Below are 26027 nucleotides of genomic sequence, written 5' to 3'. Positions count from 1 at the left end.
ACTTACCATTTGCTACAGCATGGATGGACTTAGAGGGTATTATGATAAGTGAAATAAGTCAGACAGAGAAAGACAAATACCGTATGATTTTACTTAGATGTAGAACCTAAAAACAAAATAAACAAACAAAATACAAACAGACTCAAAGATACAGAGAACAAATTGATGGTTGCCAGAGGAGGACGGTTGGGGGCTGGGTGAAAACGGTAAAGGGATTAAGAAGTACAGATTGGTGGTTACAAAATAGTCACAGGGATATAAAGTATAACATAGGGAATATAGTCAATAATATTATAATGACTATGTATGTCACCAGGTGGGTACTGGAAATATCGGGGGGATCACTTTGTAAACTATATGATTGTCTAACCACTATTCTGTACACCTGAAACTAATATAAAATAATACTGAATGTATACTGCAACTGAAAAATAAAATAATAAATTGTCGAGTTGATAACCCCATTTCCTGATGAGCAGGTAAAAGTAACTGTGCACCCCATTTGAATGTATACATAAGTCCCTCCCATACCTCACCCTCAGCCTTGTCCTCTTGTCCTGACATTAAGCAGTTCCTAAACAGGGGCAGTTGAGCCAGAGCTTTAGGCCATCAGTGAGTAAGTTCACCACTTCACACAAGCAAATCTCTGCCGCAGTGGTTCTCCTATGTGGTCCTTGAAATACAGTCCTGGATCAGCAGGGTCAGGGACCCCTGGGAGCTTGTGAGAAATACAAATTCCGGGGGAGCTGGGACCAGGCAATGTATGTTACAATGCCATCCAAGTGACCTGATGCACAGCACACTGCAGTGTGAGAAGCGCTGCATTGGTCACACCGAGGAGAGTAGAGAGTTCATTTTAAAACACTAGGGTGATGTCTATACCTGAGTTACTTCACTGTGATTTTATAAATATTTTAATTGACATTTTTCTAATTTTTATGGCTATGAGAAAATTTTAAGGTACTGGTTAAATGATATAAGCTTACAAGATATACACAAAGGATTAATAGCCCTGGCAGGTGTTGCTCAGTGGTTGGAGCATCGGCCCACACACCAAAGGGTCGAGGTTTTGATTCCTAGTCAAGGGCACATACCGGGGTTGCAGGTTCAATCTCTGCCCCAGTCGGGGTTCCTGTGGGAGGCAACAAATTGATGTGTCTCCCTTCCTCTCCCTCCCTTCCTCCTTTCCACTCTCTCTAAAAATCAATGGAGCCCAGCCAGGTGTGGCTCAGCAGTTGAGCGTCAACCTGAGATCCAGGTGATCGGGGTTCGATCCTGGTCAGGGCACATGCCCGGGTTGTGGGCTCGATCAATGACTCTCTCATCATTGATGTTTCTATCTCTCTCTCTCCCTCTCCTTTCCTCTCTCTGAAATCAATAAAGATATATTTTAAGAAAAAAATCAATGGAAATAATATCCTCAGGTAAAGATTAACAACAACAACAAAAGGAATAATAAATATCTCACCAGTTAAACAGTGTTCTGCAATAACATATGGACCTTGGTTTCCTTAGGAAATGTCACGAGAAGTATTTATTCAACTCTGCGCAGTATTGATTCACTAAGATCCATGAGCTGTGCTAAAATGGAAAGTCAGAAGTAGTAAAATAACATTTGAGATCACACAAAATGACACTGTAACATCTTAAGCCTATGAATCCTGAATATGTAACCTTTGTACCCAGTTACAGTGGAAACAAAACAATTTTCATGCCTGCTTTTTTAGACCATTACTAATGGTTAAGGAATTAGTTTCTAAACCATCCTATTCCCAAATGTATTTTTAGTGTATTTGAAGCTTCCGTGTGCCTCCGTTGTTGTTTATTTTGCTGTAATAAATAGCATTCTTTCCCTCCTCGTATACTTGGTCTCATGAAACACTGCAGCAGCCCTTCCTCTGGGAGGTGTGTCATATTATGCATGAGGGTGTCTGAGAGCTGCGAGGTCTGAGAATGCCTTGAAGTACAAAGTGCTCCGGTCAGAGCTCCTGGCTGATGTGTGTGATCTCCAGTCTACCAGCGGCTTCAAAGCCAGGAGTGAGATTCTATCACATGAACTTTAAAAGAGTGAAGCCAAATATTTTCTTGTCAAACCAGAGTAGGCTAATAATCAATATATATGAAATCATGTCCACTGACCAAGGTAAGTAGTTTCATTTTCTAGTGTATCTTTCTCTTGGTTCCCCCCCCCTTCAGATGTGTGGGTCAGTTTTTAAGTCAGCATGCTGAGGGACATCACAGTGGCAGTTTGGTTTGTTTTAAAGTTAAGAATAAGGTTCACGTTATTTTTCAACTTCAGCATTAAAAGTATGTTCTGTGTTCGTGGGGGTTGGCTCTTCCAGGAGGCTTCTTTTGGGCTTGTGAAATACAAATGTGTTTAGTCGTCTGTTCCTCTGACTCATTCTTTTAGCAACATTGAGAAAAGTTTGAAAGTTCAGTCATTGAAAGGAGGAACGCAGAGAAAGAGGCAAGTGTTCGTTTTTCCTTCTGTTTCTGGTGTTACACAAAGCTAAGAAATGTTTACCACTAATCTTTTTCTAGTTCCACTGCTTGGAGCACTGTTCTGTTCAAACATAAACAAAAAAGTCGCGATCTCCTTGTTTTAGCAAAGTTCAGGGGAGTGGGCGTGACTTGTTTTTCCTTGTGAGATAACATTGTAGCACCGGCATGGATTTGTTAAATTGTTAGTGGTATTAACAATTTAACTGTTTTTTCCTCCAATATTCTACAGTCTATTAATGAGAAATTGATTCTTTTTAAAAGAGGAATGAAATGCTACTGTGTGGTAGAAATGGAATCATGTGACAGGAAATCTCTGCTAAAAATATTTTTAAAAACTGAAATGGGTTTGTTTTGTGTAACTGTTTTCCCATCGTTTCTGCATGGATGCAACAAACCTTCCTGAAGAATGTCCACACTGCTAAACAAAATGAACTGAGCTTGGAACAGGCAGTGTATAGATTTACCGAGAGTCTCTTGCTTGTGGTGTCACTTTCCCTCTCTCGGCCTCAGAGGGGCTTATACTTTGTGTGGAAGCCCGAGGGTGGGGTTGGTCACTGCACTGCAGCCTGCAGCTGCGTGGTCTGGGCTGGCTCTCGTCCCAGGCTCTAGCCTGGGCTAGAGATTGAGCAGCCCTGTCCATGCCTCCCTGGCTTCCTCCGTCATCCAGGCAGGAGTCTCGATTCCTTTGCCAGGGGTTCCACCATTCTTGCATAAGCTCCAAGGTTTACACGATCTCTCCGTGGTTCATCACTGCACTCTAAATATGAGCATCTTTTAATGTGGTAAAAGGGAAGTACTTCTCCATACTTTCTCCATGAGTCAGGTTCTTTTGTTCCCTGAAACAGCTCCTGTCCCTTTTCATTCCATCTTCAAACAGTCAGGGATGCTGAGAGAGAATTAATATTCCCTCTTGGAAGGCAGCTCTCAGCGGAAGGGTGAATTGCTACTAGAATTTTCTGCAATTGTACACAGCTCCCTGTACAGAGTGACCGCTGCTGCAAAGATGTGGCTTCAGAAGTCGCTTCTGAAGGTTTTTAATCTGAGAAGACAGTACTGTAGTGAGTACTTCCTGCCCACATGACTGGGTTCTTTTATGGCCTTAGAAAAAATTTTAAATATACATATTTTGTACACATGTGTAAAAGTTTTATAAAAGTTTGTAGAAGCTTTAGCTTTTTTTAACGACTTGAAGATTCCTCTCTAAAACCTATGCTTGTAGGCAAACTCACACGAAAACTGAACAGTGAAAAATAGATTGCGATGGATGACTCAATAGGAAGTACTGTTCTGTCTTTGCAGAATGATATTATTGTCTCTGAAATGTTTCCAAACTATATGTAATTTAAATTATCATCCAAAATTAAGATTTAAATTTGACCAACTCTCCTTAGACATTAGGACAACATTCATTCCGAAAATAAAATGGCCTTTTCCTAGGTGCTCTTAGACCTATCCATCCCTATCTCCATCTGATCTATCATCTTTATTCGCTGTGCTCTTTCTTCTTTATAAAACAGGGAGCTAATTTTTATGGGTCTGAAACATATTTTTAAAGGTCTTCACCCTGATTTCAATGTTGTCTCACTGACCCCCTTCCACAGTACCTGGTGAGCCGTCCTTAGATCAGACTCTTCTAAGGTGGCTTTCCTCCAGCTAACCCAGGGCCTGTAGTTGGTTGGTCCTATGTTGAAACAGGCAAAAGTAAAACACCTTTGATGAGAAAAATAGTGTTCATCATGGAGGTTGGTCATTCTACATGGTGATTATGAAAACCTGGCCCAGGGAAAACGACTGGTTTCCCTTTTTAGAGAATGAATACAGACAAGATTTTTTTAAAAATCTAAAGAAAAAATAACAACATTTACTTGCCATGGGCTCATTCATCTGCATGTCATTATATAACATTTATTTATGCTTAGGCCAAACACCTTAGTCTTACTTGAATCTTTTTTCTTACACACAGTAAATCTGTTGGTAAATCCTGCTTTAAGAGATATCAAACTGGCCATTATCTTAATGCCTCCACTACTCCTACCCTGGTTCTAGCCACACACAACTTTTCCTTGGGTTATTTCAGTAGCGTCTTATCTACCTTTGGCCTTCTGAAGTCTCTACCCAGCAGCCTGAGTGCTCCCTTAAAAATGGAAAACAGATCCTTGTCTCTCCTCTGCTCACCAGCCTGCAGTGGATTCCACCTCCATCCAAGGAAAAGCATCTGTCCTCCCAACGATAGGCAAGGCCCTGCCTGTCCTGACCTGTGAACTCCCGACCTCAATGCCGGACACGCTCCTCCCAGCTCATTCACTTGTATCTGTGTTGCCCTCTTTCCCCGTGAACACATCGACTAAGCTCCTGTTAGGATTTCTGTAGTTTTATCCTTTGCTGGGAATGCTAATCCTCCAAATATCTGTGTGCCTCACTCCCTTCGTATCTCTACTTAACTGTCATCTGCCCAGGGAAGCTTTCCTTGAACTCTTTACAAATAATAGCAGCCCCTCACCCAACAGCACCATCTATCTCCTTTACTCAGCTTTATTTTCCGTATAGCACTTTATAACATCTAGCATGTTATAGAAATGCTTGTTTGTTGTTGTGTGGTTTACTGCTATATCTCTAGGGTCTAAACTGGGGACTGATATATACTGGGTATTTCATTAATATTTGCTGAATGAATGAATACATTTCTAATATTCATAGACCTTTCCTGTTTGCAAATTTAAAGCTAAATGAGCAGGAATATAAGATAAGTTCATTATAAATATTCATAGGGTTCTCTGTTTCTTCTCCTGAATTATCTTTTAAAGAGTAAATATTCTGCTTACTACTTTCTGGTCTCCCTTGTTGAGCAGAATCTGAGTAATGAGTTTCTTCCCATTGGCCTGAGAAGCCAAGTTGATCACAATGATAAGGAACTGAGCCTAAGGAGAGAGGGTAAGAAGACTGGAGTCTACCGATGAGCTCAAGAAGTGGTTTGGCCCTAGAAATGGTTTGGGCCCTGGCTGGGTAGCCCAGTTGGTTAGAGCATTGTCCCGATATACCAAGGTTGGGGGTGCAGTCTCCAGTCAGGGCTCATACAAGAAGCAACCAGTGAATGCACAAATAAGTAGAACAACAAATCTCTCTCTCTCTCCCTCTCCCCCCCTTTTTCTCAAGTTAATAAATTAAAAAAAAAGAAATTATTTGGATTGAGAATTATGGGGCTCTGTTGGAAAAGAAGAAAACAGATGGATTTTTGGAGTGTGAGACCAAGAAATTTGGGGAACAGATTGTCTGCATGGAAGAAATTGTGGCAAGATGAAGAAAAATGATTTAAGATGTTTTGCTATGTATTGAGAGTATACATGTTTTTCTTATTTTTTCCCCCTTGCATATAAGGCATTTAACTCTGACCTCCCCTGGAGAGGTGGGAAAAGAAAGAAGAAGTATAAAATGTAACAATTTAGTAATGTTTCCTTTAATAGTTCTTGTAAAGCTTGATTTGAAGGGGTAGAAAACCCGGGCATAAATTAAAGTGTGAGAATTACTTATATATTTATACACATGCAATTTCTTTCTAAATTCAACTGGATAATTAGAAGTTGACCTGCATTTAAAAATCTATAACCAAGAGTTAAATTTTGTGAATTATTGTTTGCTCTATGATAATACCCTTGAGCTGAACAATAATGATGACATATTAGATCACATGACTTCTGGTTTGAGTATTGACATGCTTAGAGACAGAAAATATATCTGTATTCACCAGACTCAGTCCTAAAAACTTTTAATATTCCTGCGTCAAAGGATGTGTTAGTTTGTTTCTACCATAGACATCTAGAAGCAGTGACTATGCATGACACATGTCGTAGAAGAGGTATGTAATACATGTTTGGAGAATAGAAAAGGGGGAGCGACTGACCCTTTATATGATTCAAGAAAATGTCCTTCAAAAAGGTGACATTGGAACTCAATGTGTTTAAAGAAAGACCATCAAGCTAAGGGAACCAACATATGCAAAAACATTCAGAGAGACACGAAAAAGTATAACGTGCCCCAGGAATGGAGAAGATTGGAATGTGGATAGAGCATGAGGGGTGCAGAGCTGTGAGTAGGTGGATTTGAAGGTAAGTTGATGCCTGATGGCGAAGGTTCCTTTATGAAAATTAGAGTTGTTTTCCTTGGAGTTTGCAGTCCTATTTAAAGGATTTTAAGGCAGGGAGTCATAAGATTGACTTTTTCAGTGAATGAATAAGATAGTTAAACTTTTTCTTTGTAGGAGCAATCCTATGAGACCTAACCAAACATGACTTGATGTAATGCAGTTTTAAAACTCAGAATTAGAAAAGTGGTTCTCTTTGATGAATTGGCTTATTTTTCTCCCTAACTTCCTTCCTCTGTCAGCCAGAAAAAAAATATAGGAAATAATACATAAGCTAGATGCAGTATTTGTTTTTTAAGTTCTGTATGACTGAAACAATCCTCCACACTGTTGGAAGCTGAACACACAGTGCTATTGTGCTCCTGGTCTAGAATCTAGCCAGGGGGAAAAATACGAGGCCTGCTGGTCAGATTACACAGCAGGGAGTAAGGAGAGCAAATATCTGACTTTGTAAGATGTTAAATATTAAAGTTTTGGTAAAATGGATTTATACTGATACTTGTCTTAAAGGAGAGAGTATCAATGTGAAAAGGAGGGTTGGGATGGAGTAAAGACTGGCACCCAGCCCTTTTTAGAAAGCCACCTACTTTTTCAGATGTATTTTTTAAAATTGCCACATCGAATAAAAGCATTCAGAGGTCTACATCTACATGCCTATGACTAGAGCAGTAAAAAATTCTCTAATTTATTAGGAAGTTAAATAACTTTCTTTAAAAAAAAAAAAAATTCTTTATTGATTTCAGAGAGAGGAAAGGAGAGAGAGAGAGAGATAGAAACATCAATGATGAGAGAGTCATTGATCAAGCCCGCAACCGGGCATGTGCCGTGACCGGGAATCGAACCCCGATCTCCTGGATCCTAGGTCAACACTCAACCGCTGGGCCATGCCCGGCCGGGCTAAATAACTTTCTCATGGTCCAAAATAAATAAATTATGTCAAAATTTTGACCTTTCAACCTCTAGTTTTACTAATACACCCTGTTTTCTCCTAGGGAAAAAAATGCACTTTCCAATAAATGTAGCCTTGCTTCTTATTTCTGGTCCTGCTGATCCTGGCCATGGACTACAGGGATAGAATTGGTGCAGTTAAAATAAGTAGCTTTCAATGCCCAGACCTGTGTGCCTCCGTTGGCTGGAGCATCATCCTGTACCCCAAAAGGTGGAGTGTTCAATTCCCGGTCAGGGCATGTACCTAGGTTGTGGGTTCAGTCCCCTGTCGGGGTACATATGGAAGGGCAACCAAGTGATGTTTCTCTTGAAAAAAAAGAAAAAAGAAAAGTAGCTTTTGAAGTGAAGGAAGGACTGGCTGGCCCTAAGGAGTGTTTCCTACTTCTTCATCTTCTCCATTATTGCCATGAAGCTAAATTTCCTGAGCTTGAAAAGTGCATGAACAGTGTCAGTAACTGCAAAAAAGTGCGCTGCAGGCCAGTGAGCTGAGCGGTGTACGTGGGCCAGTAGTTGCAAGTTGGCAATATGACGTAGGCGGAAGCTCCCAGAAATGTACAGAGGATGTTAGACTCGGATGCCTTAGCTGCTTGGAATCAGGTTTAGAGAAATCAAATTCAGAAAAATAAACCAGAAAAGCAGTCACAAAATTAATGAAAATCAGCAAGTTCGGGGAGGATTCACTTAGGATAAGCATGGATAGTCCCTTTTGTGAAGAGAAACAGTAGCCCGTTCTTGGTTGCTTGTGATGAAGATAATTAAAAACAATTCTGTTTGGTCTGAGCAACATTCTTTCCCAGCCGTATAAAGCACTGGCCAGTTTGACTTTCTTCTTCTTTTTGGATCTGCAGATAAACTTATTGTGAGTAAGTGGAAAATCGTTTGGCAGTTGGTAGAAGGAAGAGAAAAAGCCAAAATTCTGTTAATTTATAAACCAGACATCTTGAGGAAATAAGTGGGCCGTAGCTCTTAGAAAAAAACAACTACTATCTCTTGCCCTTCAAGTTCTTTTCTTACATCTGTTTTTATTTCTTTCAGGGTTTACGAAGTCAGTAAAAGTTTTTAATTGTTTCAGAAGTTTCTCCTTTCATAACAGAGATTCTCATAGTCTCTGTCAGCCAGAAATCACCTCCCTCTTTTGAATTCTCAAGGCTCCTAATTGGTAGCTTCTCGTATAAACTAGGGGACGTCTAGGTTATTTTTAATAGTAGATTCTAAAATCAGATAACCGTACTTTACCCACCTCATGGTGAAGAGGGCCTCACACTTGACATACAAGTATATTGGCTGTGACTTTTAACAGGAGTGAGTTGATGCTGTGCGCCTAAATCTTGTCTCTTAAAATTTCACCAAGTCTTCATGATATCCCTGGTTTAGGATGTAATTTTGGAGGAACTCTAGTTTAACAGTTTAAAATTATTGAATTCCTTTCATTCAACTTCCATTGCAAATACTAATTTGATCCAAGCCTATTATCACGATAACAGGAATGGTGGTTCTCAGCCTTGACTGCACGTGGGAATCACCTGAGAAGCCTTAAAACACAGTGATACTTGGGCCCTGCTCCCTAGAGCTGGTGATTCCATTGGCCTGGGAAATAGCCCAGGTATTACAGTTTTCTTTTTTAAAGCTCCATGGGTGATCATGGTTGAGAACCGCTGACCAGGATGCACAACCTATTGACTTATTGGCTCACGTGCAGTAGACAGGTGGAGAAGAGAATTTTTGCTAAAAATATTAGGAAGGCAACTGAATCAATAGCATGGTACACAGGTGGGATTTAGACCAATAACACTGTTAATTTACCAAATTCACACCAAGGTCAGCTGTGCCTTGATACTGCCAATGGTTCTATGAAACCTAGAGGATTGTACTTGCCAAAGGTCACATTGCTGGCTGGGCACGGAACTAAGACTGGTTCTGGAAAATTATAGTAGGAATATATTATAACATAGTGCTATCATAATAGTGTTATAGTATAGCACTCCATGGTTTGTTGCCTTGATTATTTAGGTCAAGGTCTACAAACCTTTTCTGTACAGGGCCAGATCATAAATATTTTAGGCTTTGTGGGGCATGTGGTTTCTGTTGCAACTACTCAACTCTACCAATGTAGTGAAAAGCAGCATACACAATCTATAAAAGAATGAAGGTAGCTGTGTTCCAATACAGTTTTATTGACAAAAATAAGTGGTAGACCAAATTTGGCCTGAGCTGTGAATTGCAGACCTCCAGTTCAGGTGTTTTAATCTTCCTACTGAGGGACTCACTGGCTGTAGTTTGCAGTCCCCTCATTGAGGAGCATTGTAATCTTTCCACTTGAGAGCAGATTGAGGCTTTTACGGGTTCTACACAGTGCCTGGCACTTACTGGTCCTGCTATGAATCCTTGCAAGGTGTTAAATAAATGCTTGTTGAATTGCATACATTTTTATGCTTTTTCCTATTATCTCTGACTCACCTTATAGCTAGTCTTTCAGTAGGGGGAAAAGTTGGCACATATTGGCTATGGAGAAGACATGTACTTCAGTTCTTAGAGGTTTGTGGCAGGTTGTAATTTCTGGGTTTGGTAGAATTCTAGAAGTGAATAGAGATTGATTCGTTCTGAAGACATTTATTATTGTCCTAATTTCCTAGAACAGATTCTAAGACTCTATTTAAAAACTCAAAATATTTCTTAAACTTGTTTTTGTGACAACTGGAGTATTGTTAATGATTTAAAGAGTATGTGTAGTTTCTCAAAACAGTATTTCCATTAATTTGGATTGAAGATCACTATTGTGCTTGTATGTGGTGGGTGGAGTCTTTGGCAAAACGGAGCAAATACTGGTGGTCCCTCATAGCCCCAGAAGTATTGGAAATACAGCTCCAGATCATGAGCCCATTTTCAGAGCAAAACACAAATAAGCCTGACAACAAGGCCATGAGTTGTAATGGAAAGAGCACTGACCACGGAATCAAAAGCCCTGGTCTGACTTAACCCCTATTTACTGGCTTAACCCCTTTTACTGAACTTACTGTCTTGAACTACGTACTTTCTGTGGGTGCTGAAGGTGAAATGTGGTATGATCTATATGAAAGTGCTTCATGAGGTCTTTTCTGAGCTCTCCTTAAAGAGGTCTGTGTCAAGACTAGCTGAAGCAAGAGCCATGTAGCCCAGAGCTAACTAGGACTTGAGTAGTGTGGAGTGAACCTAAGTGGATATGCCCACTGGTGTCCACACAGAATGTCTAAGAATCTTTAATGGGGAGGCCTTGTTGGCCTCAGAAGAGCAAGATCAGAAATCTGAGAAACCAAAGAGCAAGTGAGTGTAGGAAGTTCATTGCTGTGAAAACGCCAGGAAATCTGGAACTCTGCCTTAATCTGCATAGTTATCCCAAATCAAGATTCCTATTCTTATTCCTTTTTTTTATGCTTTAAAATATTTTTTATATTTTTCAATTACAGTTTACATTCCATATTATTTTATATTAGCTTCACCTGTACAGCACAGTAGTTAGACAGTCATATACTTTACAAAATGTTCCCCCTGATATTTCCAGTACCCGTAACCTGGCACCAAACATAGTAATTTCAATATTGCTGACTGTATTTCCTATGCTGTACTTTACATACCCATGACTGTTTTGTAACTGCCAATTTGTAGTTCTTAATCCCTTCACCTCTTTCACCCAGTGCCCCAGTCCTCCTCCTCTCTGGAAAGAATCTCTCTCTGTGGATGAGTCTGTTTCTGTTGTTTTCATTCATTTATATTGTTCTTTAGAGTCTGCATATAGGTGAAATGATACGGTGTTTGTCTTTCTCTGGCTGACTTATTTCACTTAGCATAATGCCCTCTAGGTCCATCCATGCTGTCGCAAATAAGATTTTATTTTTTATGGCCAAGTAGTATTACATTGTATATATGCAGCATAGATTTGTTTGTTTGTTTTTAATCCCACCCAAGGACATATTTTTTCCATTGCTTTTTCGGAGAGAGGGAAAGAGAGAAACATCGATGTGAGAAAGACACATTGATTGGTTGCCTCCCATACATGCCCGACCAGGGCCAGGTATTGAGCCTACAACCAAGGTACATGCCCTTGGCCGGAATCAAACCCAGGACCCTTCAGTTCATGGGCTGACTTTCTAACCACTGAGCCAAATCGGCTGGGCTATCGCCTTTGTTTTAAAGTCTATCTTGTCTGATATAAGTATTGCTACCCCAGCTTTTTATTTTTAATTTACATTTGCATGAAATACCTTTTTCCATCCCTTTACTTTTAGTCTGTGTGTGTCTTTTGTTGTGAGGTGGGTCTCTTTGGACAATATATATGAGTGTTGTTTTCTTATCTATTCATTTACTCTATGTCTTTTGATTGGAGCTTTTAATCCATTTACATTTAAAGTGATGATTGATAGATACATATTTATTGCCTTTTTATTTTTTATAACTGTATTTCTTTTTTCTTTCTTCTTCTTAAAGAAGACCCTTTATTATTATTATATTTTTTAATCCTCACCTGATGAAATGTTTTTCATTGATTCTAGAGAGAGAGGAAGGGAGAGGGAGAGAGAAAAAGAAACATTGATGTGAGAGAAAAACATTAATCAACTGCCTCCAGCACATGCCCTACTGGGGATCGAACCCATGACCCTTCAGTGTACAGGAAGACACTCCAACCAACTGAGCCGCACTGGCTAGGGCAGAAGACCCTTTAACATTCCTTGTAATACTAGTTTGGTGGTATTGAACTCCTTTAGCTTTTTCTTGTATGGGAAACTATTTCTCCTTCAAATTTTAAATGATAGCCTTTCTGGATAAAGTGGTCTTGGTTGTAGGTCATTGCTTTTTAGCACGTAGAATATTTCATGCTTGCTCTCTCTCTTCTCCTTATGTAACCCCTATGATGTGGATGTTGTGCTTCATGTTATCCCAGTGGCCCCTTAAACTATCCTTGTACTTAAAATTCTTTTTTCTTTTTGCTGCCTTTATTGGGTGTTTTCTGCCACCTTGTCTCCAAAATCACTGATTGGATCCTCTGCTTTATCTAACCTAGTGTTTATTCTTTCTCTTCTAGTCTTTATTTCAGATAATGCATTCTTCATTTTTGGTGTTGGCTATTTTATGGTTTTTATATCCTTCATGCTGTTGAAGTTCTCACCAAGTTTCTTGAGCATTCTTATGACCATTGTTTTGAACTCTAAATCTGGTAGATGGCTTACCTCCATTTCATTTAGTTTATTTTCTGGAGATTTCTTCTTTCATCTGGGGCATATTTCTTTGTCTCCCATTTTGGTTGCCTCTTTGTGTTTGTTTCTGTGTATTAGGTATGTGTTTTGGTAGGATGGCCTTATGCATTAGGTATCTTGTGGGACCCAGTGGTGCAGTCTCCTTGATCACCTGCACTGGGTGCTCCAGGAATGTCCCTTGTGTGAGTTATGTGGGCCCTCCTATTATAGTTGTGCCTTGATTGCTGTTGACCTGGCCATATATGGGGTAGACCTTCATGCTGGTTGACTATGAGGATCAGCCCCGACCACAGTGTATGAGCTACTGTGTTGGAACTGACCACACAAGGCAGCATTTGCCTCAGCCGGGTCTTGTGCCTACCGAGATCTCCCTTTGGACTTCCCTCTTAAGCAACTAATTGTACCCTGCTCTGAGGCTGTCTGAAACTTGCCACTGGGTATGTTGGTTCTGGGCCCTCTTGGGAGGGACTCTGGTGCAGGTCAGTGTCAGTCACTGCCTGTGACTGGCTTTAGGCAACCTCTTTGGAGCTACAAAGCCATCCACAGTCTGTGACTGCCTCTGTTTGGCCTGGATATGAATAGGAAGGGCCAAGCTGCACACCAAGGCTGGCTTCCACCAGCACCTAGCCCGGGGGCAGGTCAGCAAAAGGCCAAAGCCATCCCCAGTTTCCCTCTGCCTGCCTTAGCCTGCTGGCTTCCTGTTAGGTTTAGTCACTGAAAGAGCCTCTGGCAGTACAGGAGTTGCATGAGGTAGGTTCTCAGTGAGCCACCAGGTAGGGGCGAGTGGTGTCCACCAGACTGTTACAGATTCAAACGTAGTGCCCGTGCTGGGTCTCAGTCCACTCAGCAGAAGTCCCATGGTATGTAACAAGGTTAGCTGCCACCCACCTTGCGCCCTCAGACCTTTGTGGTGGGGCAGGGTCTCAGGGAGTTGTTACGGTGAGGCCAGAAGATTTTATCAGGCCCAAACAGACCAAGATTTAGCTGTGTGAAGGAAGGGCTCTGCACCTGTCAGGCATATGGGGAAAAAATGTTCCCTGTCTTATAGCCACACAGTTCAGTCTGTCCTGGATTCTGCCTACAGTGCCTGAGCTCAGTAAGGTGGGGCTAGGGGATTTCTCTGGAAGAGGTTGTGCCGGTTAGACTGGTGTGAAGGGGGCGGGAATGCCCCACCACTACCACCACAGCCACACAACTTACTCTCTGATATTCCCGGGACCTCTATACCTTGGGCCCAGGCAGCAGCTGACTCTTCCGTCGGTTGTGTGCTCCTCAGGGCATGGTGACAGGGAGTTGAAAGGATGGGGCTGTTGCATTCCTCCAGGCTGATATCATATGGAGGGGAGTCCTTCACTCAAGATGGTGTCTGTAGTTTGGGAGAAGGAATCAGCTTGGGGACCCTGGCAACTATCCCTTCAGCTCTCTCCCCGTCGCCACAAAACCAATCTCTCTTCACAGGACTCTGTTCCACTCCAAGTTGCCCTCCCTTCTCCAGAGCTCAGGATGAGTGACTGCGAATGAGATTTTGTGTGTTGGCCCTTTAAGAGGGTGCCTGGGTTTCTAGCAAACTTCTGTATCTCCTTGGAGGACAGAATTCCCACTGATTTTCACAGCCAGATGTTATGTGAGCGCCTCTTCCCAGCTCTGGTTGTCTGGTCTCAACCCCATGCTCTTCAGGGGGAACCTTTGCAGCTGAGCTGTCCGTCCGGATTGTCAGCCATGCCTTGTGGGTACGGGCCAGCCCTTTTTGCATCTCTGTCCTTCCTGTCTGTCTCAATGTGGCTTCTGTAAATCCTTGGTTATAAAACTTCTGTTCAGCTACTCTTCAGTTGGTTATTCAGGTTGATTTTTCTATATTTTAGTTGTAATTCCAGTTTGGTCCTGGGAGGAGATGAGTGTAACTTTCACCTACTCTGTTGCTATCTTGGATCTCTCGTATTTCTTAAATTGGATTTTTTTTTTTTTTGAATGTGTTGGGTATTGTAAAGCTCCTGGCTGCACAGTATTGGCTTATATAAAGGCACAGTCTCAGGGCAAATAGCTGTAATATAACAGAGATGTAATCAGTTGATTACCTGCTGAGTGAAAGCCAAAGGAGTATGCGCTAGTGTCCCTGTACAGAGGTACTTAAAAACTATTTGTAAATATAGCATCTAACATCAGCCTTGTCACTTAACACCACCTCAATTTACTCATCTTTATAATGCACATAAAAATACCAGCCCTGCCCTAGCTGGTGTGGCTCAGTTGGTTGAGTGTCATCCTGTGCACGAGGAAGTTTCCAGTTACCTTCCCAGTCAGGGCACATGCCCAGGTTGTGGCTTGATCCTTGGTAGGGGGCATGCATTAGGAAGCCGATCAATGTTGCACTCGCACATCAATGTTTCTCTCTCTTTCCCTCTCCCTTCCTCTCTCACTAAGAATCAACAAACTATTCGTTTTTCTTTTTTTTTTTAATATCTTTAATTTTTTTTAATATCTTTATTGATTTCAGAGAGAGGAAAGGAGAGGGAGAGAGAGAGAAACATCAATGATGAGAGAGTCATTGATCGGCTGCAGCCCGCAACCCGGGCATGTGCCCTGACCAGGAATCGAACCCCGATCACCTGGATCCTAGGTCGATGCTCAACCGCTGAGCCACACCTGGCCGGGCACAACAAACTGTTCTTTAAAAAAAAAGAAGAAGAAAAAAGAAAAGGCCAGCCTTACTTTATCTCATAAACTTCTTGAAAGGAACAAGTGAAACAATGCAAAGTACTTTATGTACTGCATACTTGGTGCAGAATAAACAAATTGTTATATTTTATCACTACCATTATTGCCAACAGTAGCAAGAACTGTAGTAGTATTTGCAAACACATTTGATGTAAAGGGTGTAAGGTTTAAAGCACTAGGAATTCCCAAGTTATGATTGTAACTATTTTTGTGACCTTCAGGATAAATGTTCTGAAGGCATGTCTCTAAGCATCAATGTATCCCATTCTGAAGCTGTGCCTTGCACTGCATTTATACAAACCCCTCTCGGGGTCGGAGAGCAAGTCAAATCAGGTGAGAATAGGCCATTTTGAGAACTGTGGGAGCACAGCTTATTCTAAGACCTTGTTGGTTATATGGGTTATAAGTCTTTAGAAGGAACCTAAGCTTTTTATCAAATGAAGTTTTTGTGGGGTTTTTTTTCTTTTTTTCTTTTTTCTTTTTTGTGTGATGTGGAGTTTAAACCCACAGGGAGGTCACGGCAAAGGAACAGTTGTATCTCTTTCTGACTGCAGAATGGAAGGCCAGTGATGTGCTTTTACAGAGTATATTTAGTTCCTCAAAAGAGTATTTTAATTCATTTAGATTTAAAATCATTGTAATGCTTGTATGGTATGTAGAGTCTTTGGCAAAATGTAGCAAATACAAACATTCTTAGGATACTTGTCTCAACAAAATAAAGCTGCCTGCATTATTCTACATATGACTATTCCCTGCATTGTTAATTAGTACAATACTTTACATCCCCATTTATAACCACTTTAAGAAAAAGCCCCTTTGGAGGTTTTCCTGTGTTACTAAGTTGAGGCATACAAGTATGCTAGGCTGTGGATTTTGCAGCTGAGAGGAGGAGGGAGGTGAAGAGAGTGGAGAGAAAGTGGACTGGCAGAATTACAGGATGTGATTTCACCTGATTCTTTTAAGCCGAGAGCTACTCCAGTCATAGACTCCATGAGCAGAGCTTGGGCCCCTGCCCCTGGTGCACTTTTATGGTCAGCTCATTGTGGGATTGTGCAGCCTCGAAGCTGGGGGCAGGAGGCTTACGATCAGAAACCCAGGGCAGGTTAGAGTTTCAGTTCATAATTTGAGAGCCGGGATCGTGAGGGCAACCAAGATGATTATGGGGGATGTTAGGAGTAGGTGTCAGCCGTGGATATGGGAAATAGCCAAGGCAATAGCTGACAAGACATGGGAAGGATTCCCTGGGGCAACTTTTCCCAAATGTGTTTCAGCCATACTAGCTCCATGGGATGTTTACTTGTACATAATATGTAGTGGAAAGTTTTCCTAGACACACACTGGGCTCAGAGTTAAACAGGTTTTTCTACTGTCGGGCTTTTCACAGCCTCTAATATGCCCACTGGCATCATGAGTATACACGCTAAAGCCATAAATTTGTCAAGTCACAAATATTTCATATAGAATTATGGTTGGTTGAGGGGTCTGGGGAAGTGGATGGGGCAGATGAAGGATGTTGTTGCTGTCGAAGCATTTCTTAGAACACCCTTGGGAAGAGCTGCCCAGGGCACGTGGCGTGGGCTCTTGAACAAGCTGCTCCGCATCCTGGATAGTCGCGAAGGAACCGACGAACACCCCAAAAAAGTTCTCCAGGCTCTTAGTAAGTGCTCCAGCCTAGTCACTTAACTGGTATTTGTTACTGCTATTAATAAAATTAAGGAAGGACAAGTGATTTAACCCATAATTACTGAGACCAAAACAAAAGAAATAAACAAGTGGATCAGAGCCTCTGTACGATTGACCCGGCACCCGACAAATAGGCTTTTTCTCCCCTCCCTTAAAAGGCAGTGAAATGATATTTTAAAGAATGTATCAAAGGGACTATGTCTGAAAACTTTAACAACGAGATTGAAATATGAAGCAGATGGAGTGTGTAGGGACGGCTGAACCTAATGAATGTCAGGGCAGACCGACTGGTCATTCTGGACAGTCTCACATGCTCCCGAAACTTAACACACGCAGCTGTGTTCTTCTTGCTTTCTTACTTATAGTGAAAGGCGCTGTTTCCATGTCACATTAGGCAGGAGCCTAAGTAAGGACCACCCTTGACTCCTCTCCGGTCCTCCGCCTTCAGCCCGTCCCCCACCTGTTTTCTCCTCAGCATGTCCACAGCCATCCCCCCTCTTCACCCTCAGCCACCGTGCAGGTTCTGCTCCCAGGCATGGACTGGTGCAGTTGCTTCCTGACCATAGTTAGCCAGGGGATGGGGGCGAGGCGGGTGTTCCAGATATCTATGGAACTGTACATCTCTTTCCCCCGTTAAACCATGAATTACGTGACTGTAAGGATTATGTCTTATTTGTTCTTCTGTCCCAGTAATTAACAGAGTACCTGGCACTTCTAATTAGGGAGTGATCAGTCAATACATTTAAGTAGAGACAAAAAGAAAAAACAAAGAGTGGAATAAGTTCGATGCTGGATAGGTTTTATTACTCTCTTTGCAGTTGACCATTAGATATTCTCAGTGCTTACAGAGGAGTTTGTATTTTGGTGGCTTAAAGATGAGAGCTATTAAGGTTAAACACCAAGTTTCTTTAAGTGGTTATAAGCATATTTAAGTGTGCTTTTCAGAAAGCGATTTGTTGCCAAAACCAGCAATTGTGATTAATATCAAATGAAGAAATATCGAATGGAGGAAAAATGAAACAAGTGTATGGATCCAGAACACACAGTTGCAATCCTGGGTGAAGAGTGAAGAGTATGATTAAATCATTTGGGGTTAAAATTGTCTTCAGTAAATTCTCCAAATGTCAGACATGATTTTATCATTACTAATGCTGTTATCATCTTTAGTGAATAAGGGATTCATGGTTGATGTACCAGGCTATACACTTGTAAATAATGAATTATTATATTACTTTGCAAAAGAATCATTTGGTTAAAATTTATCTGAAATGACCTATTAGGAATCCCTGAAAGTGGAGGGATTGGGCACTAGAGCAAATTGCAGGTACTGGGAAAATAAGGTAGCAAGAGCAAGTGCTGGGTGGCAGTAAATCAAAATTTAGGCAGTGGTGAGGGCAAATATTAGCAGACGGGAGGCAAAGAGGTAAGGGCCTTAGGAGGCTGGAGGGAGGAGAGACTAAGGATCTGCTCCCCTGATCCGCTGTGCTGGCATGGTAGAGGATGGAGTGCCATACAGATAATAATAATAGCAAATAGTTATATAGCACTTACCATGTGCCTACTGCTATTCTAGTACTTTCACAATTAAATCATAATCCTCATAACAGCCTTATGGGGGGTACTATTATGAATCCTATGAATTATTTATAGATGAGGAAATTGAAGTATAAGTTAAGTCAATCACCCAGCTAGTAAATGGAGAAGCCAGGATTTAGTTATATGATAGTTATATGACTGAGGTGCCCTGAAGAATGTTAAAATTTCAGTAGGGGTATATTTAGTGCTTAATAATATACAATAACTAGTGCAGTTAGCACGAAAACCGCCAGATGATGTGCTTCCGGGGGTTCGTAGGTGCTCTTGTGCTTAGCGTCTGAGCTGTGCCCTTTTGATACAGATGATTATGTCAGGGAAATTTAACAGTTATCACGCCCATCTGCACAATAATATACATAGAGATCTTTGTGGAATATTTATTGATATCAAAGCTTAAAACTGTAATGAATCTTAGGCTCTGGTAAAAAGTGTGACGACTTCAAAACTTAGCAATTACTTGATCGTATGGATGGGCAGCTTCTCAGGGACATTTCTCATCCCCAGCGCAGTAGTAACATTGGGTGTTTGGATAAACTCAGAAAGGGGTGTTGTAAATTAGAAACTATGTATCAGATAAAGCACAGAAGCTATGAATCTCCTCCAACTCAAGATGTTTTGTCAACTCGAACCACCCTTTGCAAGGAAGTGAAAAGAAACGTGTAATTGATTGTGGTTTTTCTCTGCTCCCACCTTCTGCTCTAGTCATGGCTGCAGATACAGAGTAATTTTTATGCTTTAAATAGCAAGAGCCTTCTGTAATCTTGACCAACATACTTAGGTGAATGTAGCCAAAAGGGGAACCTCGCTCAGTGCAGGTTGGGGGTGGGTGAGCTACCTCCAGCTCTCTTCTCAACACAGGGATTCTGGAAGGAGCTGGGTCTCTTAAATAACACCAAACCCAGGCTCAGCAGAACACACTGACCAAGCCAGTCCCAGCCCCAGTCATCGTGGGATGCGCACTTTCCACACGTCCTATGCAGGAATTCATGGCGCCTAGCAAATGGTCACCCTGAACGTGAGGAGCAGGGATTGGGACCCCTAAGTCCAGATTCAAATTGTAGTGATATATGCAGTCTCCTACATAACAGGCTGTATGGCCACGAGCCTCATCTCTGAGTGCCAACTCAAAACTAGAATTTTGACAGGCCTAATGAAAGTTGTTTCGATTCAGTTCATCTAACAGAATTCTAACTTTTAAGGGGCCACAAACAATAGCATTCTTTAGAAATTTTGTTATCCTCTTTATCCTTTCAGGGTAGCAAAAACAAATTATTTAGTAAACAATTATGGAACATGTTTTATATTTCAGGAAAATCAAATATTTCTAGTTTTAAAACAAAAACAAATTTTGTTTTTTGGAGGCTGCACATTTCTTTTATCTCATTTTATACATTGTTGCATTTCCTTAGGAGTGCTACAATAGTAACAGTTACTTTTTACATACTTCATTGTGTTCTCCAGCTGTGGGACATTTAAAAATATCTAATATCTAGCTACCTACTTTCAAGGCTTCTTTTGAGTTCATATTGCTTTTGAACTTTAAAGACTCCCGGCAATCAGCTTTTCTTGACAGTATAACATTTTATAAACTTAGGTAGCATTAGATGATGAGCCTGAAACATTGGCAGCTTGTACAAAATTTTAGTTAGTGAAGTGAGTAAATATAAGTAAAATTAGATTATAAATGGAAACTTTTCAGTCAGTTGTTGGGATTTTGGGCTGCTGCCATTTTTTTCAAGACAAACATGGATTTCAGAATTTCTAATGTTTAGAAATCTGAGTTGCAAGGAAGATTACTTGGATACACGTGTTTTCCTAGATATTTACAATTTGTGTATAAATAACCTTGAATGTTTTGAAATTTAGATAAGAATGGAAATGTTTGAAATTTTGTATAGAATGTGCTCTAAAACATATATATTTCCTTATTGTTAGAATTTAGAAAACATCTCTCATGAGATAGCAACTAAGAATGTAGGCAAATGAAGAGATACTTGCCTAAGGTATAGAATTTATTTGTTCAACAAATGTTTATTGAACATCTACTATGCGATAGGTGATGCCCCTGGAGTACATCAGGAAACAAAGATTATTGCCATCCCAGAGCTTACATTATAACCAGAGGAGATGGACAATAAACAACAAACAAAGTAATATAGTTAGTTAGAAAGTGGTAAATGCTTTGGAAAAAATAAACTGTAAAACATGGCAAGAGTAGCACATATTTTAGAGTTGTCAGGCTCCTCATATTGACAGCAGCTAGACCAAAGGCCCTAAGGTGTGCTTGGCCTGTTTGGGGAACAGCAAGGAAACCCAGATGACTGAGTGGAGTGAGCAAGGGGACAATACTAGCACTAGTACCAGATGATATAGAGCCTGTCAGTCACTGTAAAGAGCTGAGTTTTTACTCTGAGTAAAATAGAGAGCCATCGGAGAATTTTAAGCACAGGGTGATGTGATCTGACAGGTTATAAAAGGGATCTCTCTGGTCCTGGTAGGAAATGTGGATTGTACTGGGGACAAAGATAGAAGGAAGGAGACCAGGTGGAGGGTCCTGATGAAATCTAGTTAAAGATTATGGAAATTTGGGCCAAAATAGTAGCAGCAGTGGAGGTGGTGCTGGCAGATGGTAGAGTCAGCAGAATTTCTTGATGAGTAAGATGTGGAGAAACAGAGAGGACCTGAGGATGCTCACAGTCTTGTTGCCCTAAGGCATAGGTGAGGTTGCCATTAACTGAGATGGAGAAGATGGTAAAGGTTGTTGGTTTGGGGTGAGAGTTGGGAGATGAGAGTCACATGTGGGTATGTTGAGTGTGAGGTAACTTGTAGACACGCTGGAGGAGATGCTAAGTAGGAACTGAATGTAGTAATATTCTTTTTCTTCACTAAGCAAGAGAGGTGCTTGCTTTAATTTAGAAATTTTTAAATTATGTTAAAATGCACAGCAGAATTGACTGTCTTAACCATTTTAAGTGTACAGTTCATTGGCATAAGCACATTCGCATTCTACCATGATCACCATCTGTCTTGCAAAATTGAAGCTTTTTTTTTCTTACAAAGGTTAAACTCTACGCATTAAACAATAACTTTCCATTCTCTCATCCCCTTACTCCCTGGCAACCACCATTTTGCTCTCTGTCTCTGATTCTGACTACTCCATGTACTTCATATAAGTGGAATTATACAGTATTTGTGTTTCCTGACTGGCTTGTTTCACTTAGTGTCAACCATGTTGTAGCATGCGTCAGACTTTCCTTACTTTTTAAGGCTGAATAATATTCATTGTTTGTATATGCCCAAGTTGAGGGACTTCCTACAGAATGCCTGACCTTCAAAAGTTCCAAGGTCATGCAAGACACCCAAGGACAGAGTAACTCACAGATTGGAGTGCACCAAGGGACACAACAAAAACTAAATGCAGCAGAAAAAGGATGTGTGTGGAAAAATTGGTGAAATCTGAATGAAATTTGTGGTTTAGTGTTGTACCACTATTAAATTCTTGCTGTTGATAATATATCATGTTTTTGTAACATGGTAAGTCAGGAACCTGGGTGCAATTCTTATGTAGATCTAAAATTATTTCAAAATAAAGTTGTTTTCTTTTTTAAAGTATCTTCTTACTTCTGGACAATGTTCCCCTAAAAAGATTGTCACTCTTAGAAAATGACTTCTGTCTTCTTAGATCCAAGAGATTTTCTTGTCCCAAGGGGTGGGGTCTGTTGAGATCTTTTGAGCTAGAGACTTGGTGCAGTTGGGAGAGATGTTATGGATGGATGCGGCGGTATAGACACGGCCGTAGGAAGGCCATAAAGATGCGATCTGAGGACTTGGATACCATGGCAAGAGATTAGGCCTGAAGAACCCAAGAACTGAGTGGATCTTGCTTTGGAAGGGATGGCCAAAAAGTAAGTCCAGCCTTAAAATGTGAAAGAGCCGTTCAAGAATGATTTGGCAAAACATAACAGTCCAACACAAAGTTTTGGAAACAGAAGGCAAAGTCACCCTAAACCCATTAGAAGCATTATCTGCCACTCACAAGTGCCCTGCAAAAGAAGACAGATAAATGAAAGTTAAGTCTTAGGGGTTGGCAACCGCTTCAGTTGGAACAGGGAGCCTTAGGCAGTCAAAGATGAGGCGGGATTAATTGAGAATATCTGAGGAGCCCCTACAGTTAGCATTATGTCTAGACATTCCTTGCAGGAGATAAGACTCAAAAAGCTTAAGTGAGTAATCCAAAGACAGAGGAATTCCAAATGGTTCGGGCCAGTGGCTAAAAAAGATTACTAGTCATTAAAACAGTATTTAAATAGGACCCCCTTCCCATGCTAATATAATGTGACTAGTTATATCTGTGCCCAAGATAACAGTTTAATCACTCCTTCTGGTTCTTCTTGGTAAATTGGAACCCAAAAGCCTCTATAGTTAATATAAATTTTCTTGAATGGGTGGACCATCTGGTTACAATTTCGGTTTCAATTTTCTGTTATGCAACTGGCATCCAAAAAACGAACTGTCTCCAAGTGTGAGTAGGCCAAGTCAGTCGTAAACAAGAAAAAAGAAGTTTAACTTTTTATTGTGAGTATCCAAGATGTTGGAAAATAAAGTATTTAGTGAAATGGTGCAGCTTTTAGGTAAACTTCCTTTACCTTATATGTTTGACCTAGATCACTGGTCAGCTGACTTTCCTGTAAGGGGCCAGATAGTAAATATTTTTAGTTTTGCAGCCATACATGGTTTCTGTTGCATATTTGTCATTGCTTTAAAAAATAAAAATAAAAAATAAAAAAAAGCACAAACCAACCATTTAAAAATGTGTTTTCTAGAGCCATCTCTCTGAGGACCATGTTGCTTCCTAACATCTTGCTCATGGGTATACCAGGGGTGGAAAAAACCACGCTAGGCAAAAAAAACTTGCATCAAGATCAGGACGGAAGTACATTAATGTGGGTGATTTAGCTGGAGAAAGGCAGTTATGTGATGATGGCTGAGATGAAGAGTATGATTGTCCCATTTTAGATGAAGATAGAGTAGTTGGTGAGTTAGAAAACCAAATGAGGGAAGGTCGAACCATCATTGATGACCACGGTTGTGATTTCTTCCCTGAACACTGGTTTCATATAGTTTTTGTGCTGAAACCAGATGACAGTATATTGTACAAAAGGCTTGAAACAAGGGGTTATAATGAGAAGAAACTAAAAGGTAACATTCAATGTGAAATTTTTCATATTCTTTATGAAAATTTCATCCTATAAGGAAGAAATAGTGCATCAGCTGCCCAGCACTAAACCAGACCTAGAGGACAGTGTCCATCAGTTATTGAAGTGGATTGAGCCTTATAGGACTGGCCACTTTATAATCACTCTTAATATTTCTCTGCCCATATCATATAAATTGTCCAATTATCAGTAAAACTCTTCATTAAAATTGTGCTACAGAACTAGTAGGTCGATAGTATAACGTTTTGTGTTTGGGTGTTTTTGTTTTTATTTTCCATGAGAAAACTAAACAATCTCAGGTATAATGAATATAATGTTATTAAAGACTGAGAATAAAAACTATCATCGTTTAATGCTTCAGTTGCTAAGGAATAAATAAATAGGACCAAGTGGGTGGATGCAGAATCTTCTATTACAGAGGGAGATGAATATGATCTCTGAAAATAAAAGTAAAGTCTAAAAATTTTTTTAAAAACTTTTCTGTTATTATTTGTTGTTCTACTTATTCTTGCATTCATTAATTGGTCGATTCTTGTGTGTGCCCTTACCCCAGAGATCGAACCCACAACCTTGGTGTATCAGGATGACGGTGCTCCAACCAACTGAGCTACCCGGCCAGGGCCTGTTTTGTTTTTTGTTTATTGTTTTTGTTTTTTGTTTTACCATATTTTCAATGCTTTGTGATAATTTGGAGACTGATTTTAAACAGTAATCTCATACGAAGTTTCTGGCTGTGGGTTTATTGTCACAAACAAAAGAATTGTAATCATGAGTTTAATGGCTTTATAAGAAAATTGATTTGTAGTTCATCTCTCACTATAGGCTTTTCAGCACATTCGTGTGAGATACTCTCTAATAAATATACTTGTTAAACTCATCATTACCTCAGAGTTTGTCATCTAGAAATTAAGTAACTAGTTTTCAATTTAAATGATTTAAGACATGATTTGTTTCTAAATATGCTCATGTTAAAGTAGTTTTTTCTTTTAGTAGTAATAGTGATGATCTGTTTTTGTAAGATTCAGTTTGTTTTCTTATTTAACCCATTAGCCGCCCACTTTTTATAGTTTTGTTGCTATAAATTGTCTCTAAAGCTGCATTCTTGCTTTCATAGGGTCTCATTTTTTTTTTTTTTTACAGTCACATTAGTTTCTGCCTCTGATTTTGTAGTTGGGCTCTGGGTTTTCACTGTTCATGCCGCCCTTCACTACACCCCAGCAGGTGGCCTGTAGGATTACCAAAGCATTCTTGGGATCACTGTGGAACAAACGTGCTCATGCCCCTCAAAGACTCACTAATGATTTGGATGATATACTGCAGATTTACGGATATGTTTTGCCTACTTCCCACAGTTTTTCTAAGAAGGTAGACAAGGTCACACATTTAAAGATTTGCACTTCTATTTCTTCTGTTTACAATTTTAGTAATGCGCTGTGAAATAATTTTCCCTACATCTTACATTCAAGGCCTTTGTCATATTTGGCTAAATACTAAACCCAGCTGGCAGCCTGCTTTAGCAGAATGGTTGGTGTCTGACGAAAACTTTCTGCATTTGTTTTAGTGCTGGGTCTCTCAGAACGTCTCAGATAATACCTAGAACTCTTGGCCTCCTCTAAAATTGGTGTTACCAAGATAAATTTTAAAGGGAGCACAGACAAGAAAGCAGTAGTGTGGTTTTTAATATTATTTAACGATAAATTGAAATAAAAGAAATTTTTTTTTTACTCACTAGAAGGTTGATTGGGTTTTATTTGCTTTTTTGTTTTGAATAATGCTTTTTATCTTGAATAGTTCTCTTTTTATAGACATTTAGGTTCTGTAAAATTGAAACACTTTGTTTTTAACCAAATCACAGTTTCTGAAATGGCATGTTTTTATTTAGTGATAGTGAGTTCCCTGGTAGACATTTTATTTTCTCCTAAGCAAGGTCCAATCTGTTATTAATATTACCATGTCAACTCGAAGAAAGGGAAATTTAATATGAGGATAGAGAGTAAACAT

General features: G+C 40.2%; 1 protein-coding gene and 1 pseudogene across 2 annotated transcripts in view; both read left to right on the top strand.

Annotated features, from left to right (window-relative positions):
* The first annotated feature begins 1781 nt into the window (after positions 1-1781).
* The window catches only part of FGD4 (FYVE, RhoGEF and PH domain containing 4), an 83992-nt gene continuing 59746 nt past the window's right edge, over positions 1782-26027 (top strand). For both annotated transcript variants that reach the window (XM_016201445.2, XM_016201444.2), the window contains exon 1: positions 1782-2143. In XM_016201445.2, coding sequence (XP_016056931.2) covers positions 1996-2143 — 148 coding nt within the window. In that variant the 5' untranslated portion in view covers positions 1782-1995. The remainder of the gene's footprint in view (positions 2144-26027) is intronic.
* Positions 23653-24219, top strand: LOC107528346 (adenylate kinase isoenzyme 6 pseudogene; annotated as a pseudogene).

Source organism: Miniopterus natalensis, chromosome 2 (genome assembly GCF_054644295.1).
Source record: "Miniopterus natalensis isolate mMinNat1 chromosome 2, mMinNat1.hap1, whole genome shotgun sequence".
In the NCBI taxonomy this organism is placed as follows: domain Eukaryota; kingdom Metazoa; phylum Chordata; class Mammalia; order Chiroptera; family Miniopteridae; genus Miniopterus; species Miniopterus natalensis.
This window is presented reverse-complemented; position numbering and strand designations above follow the sequence as displayed.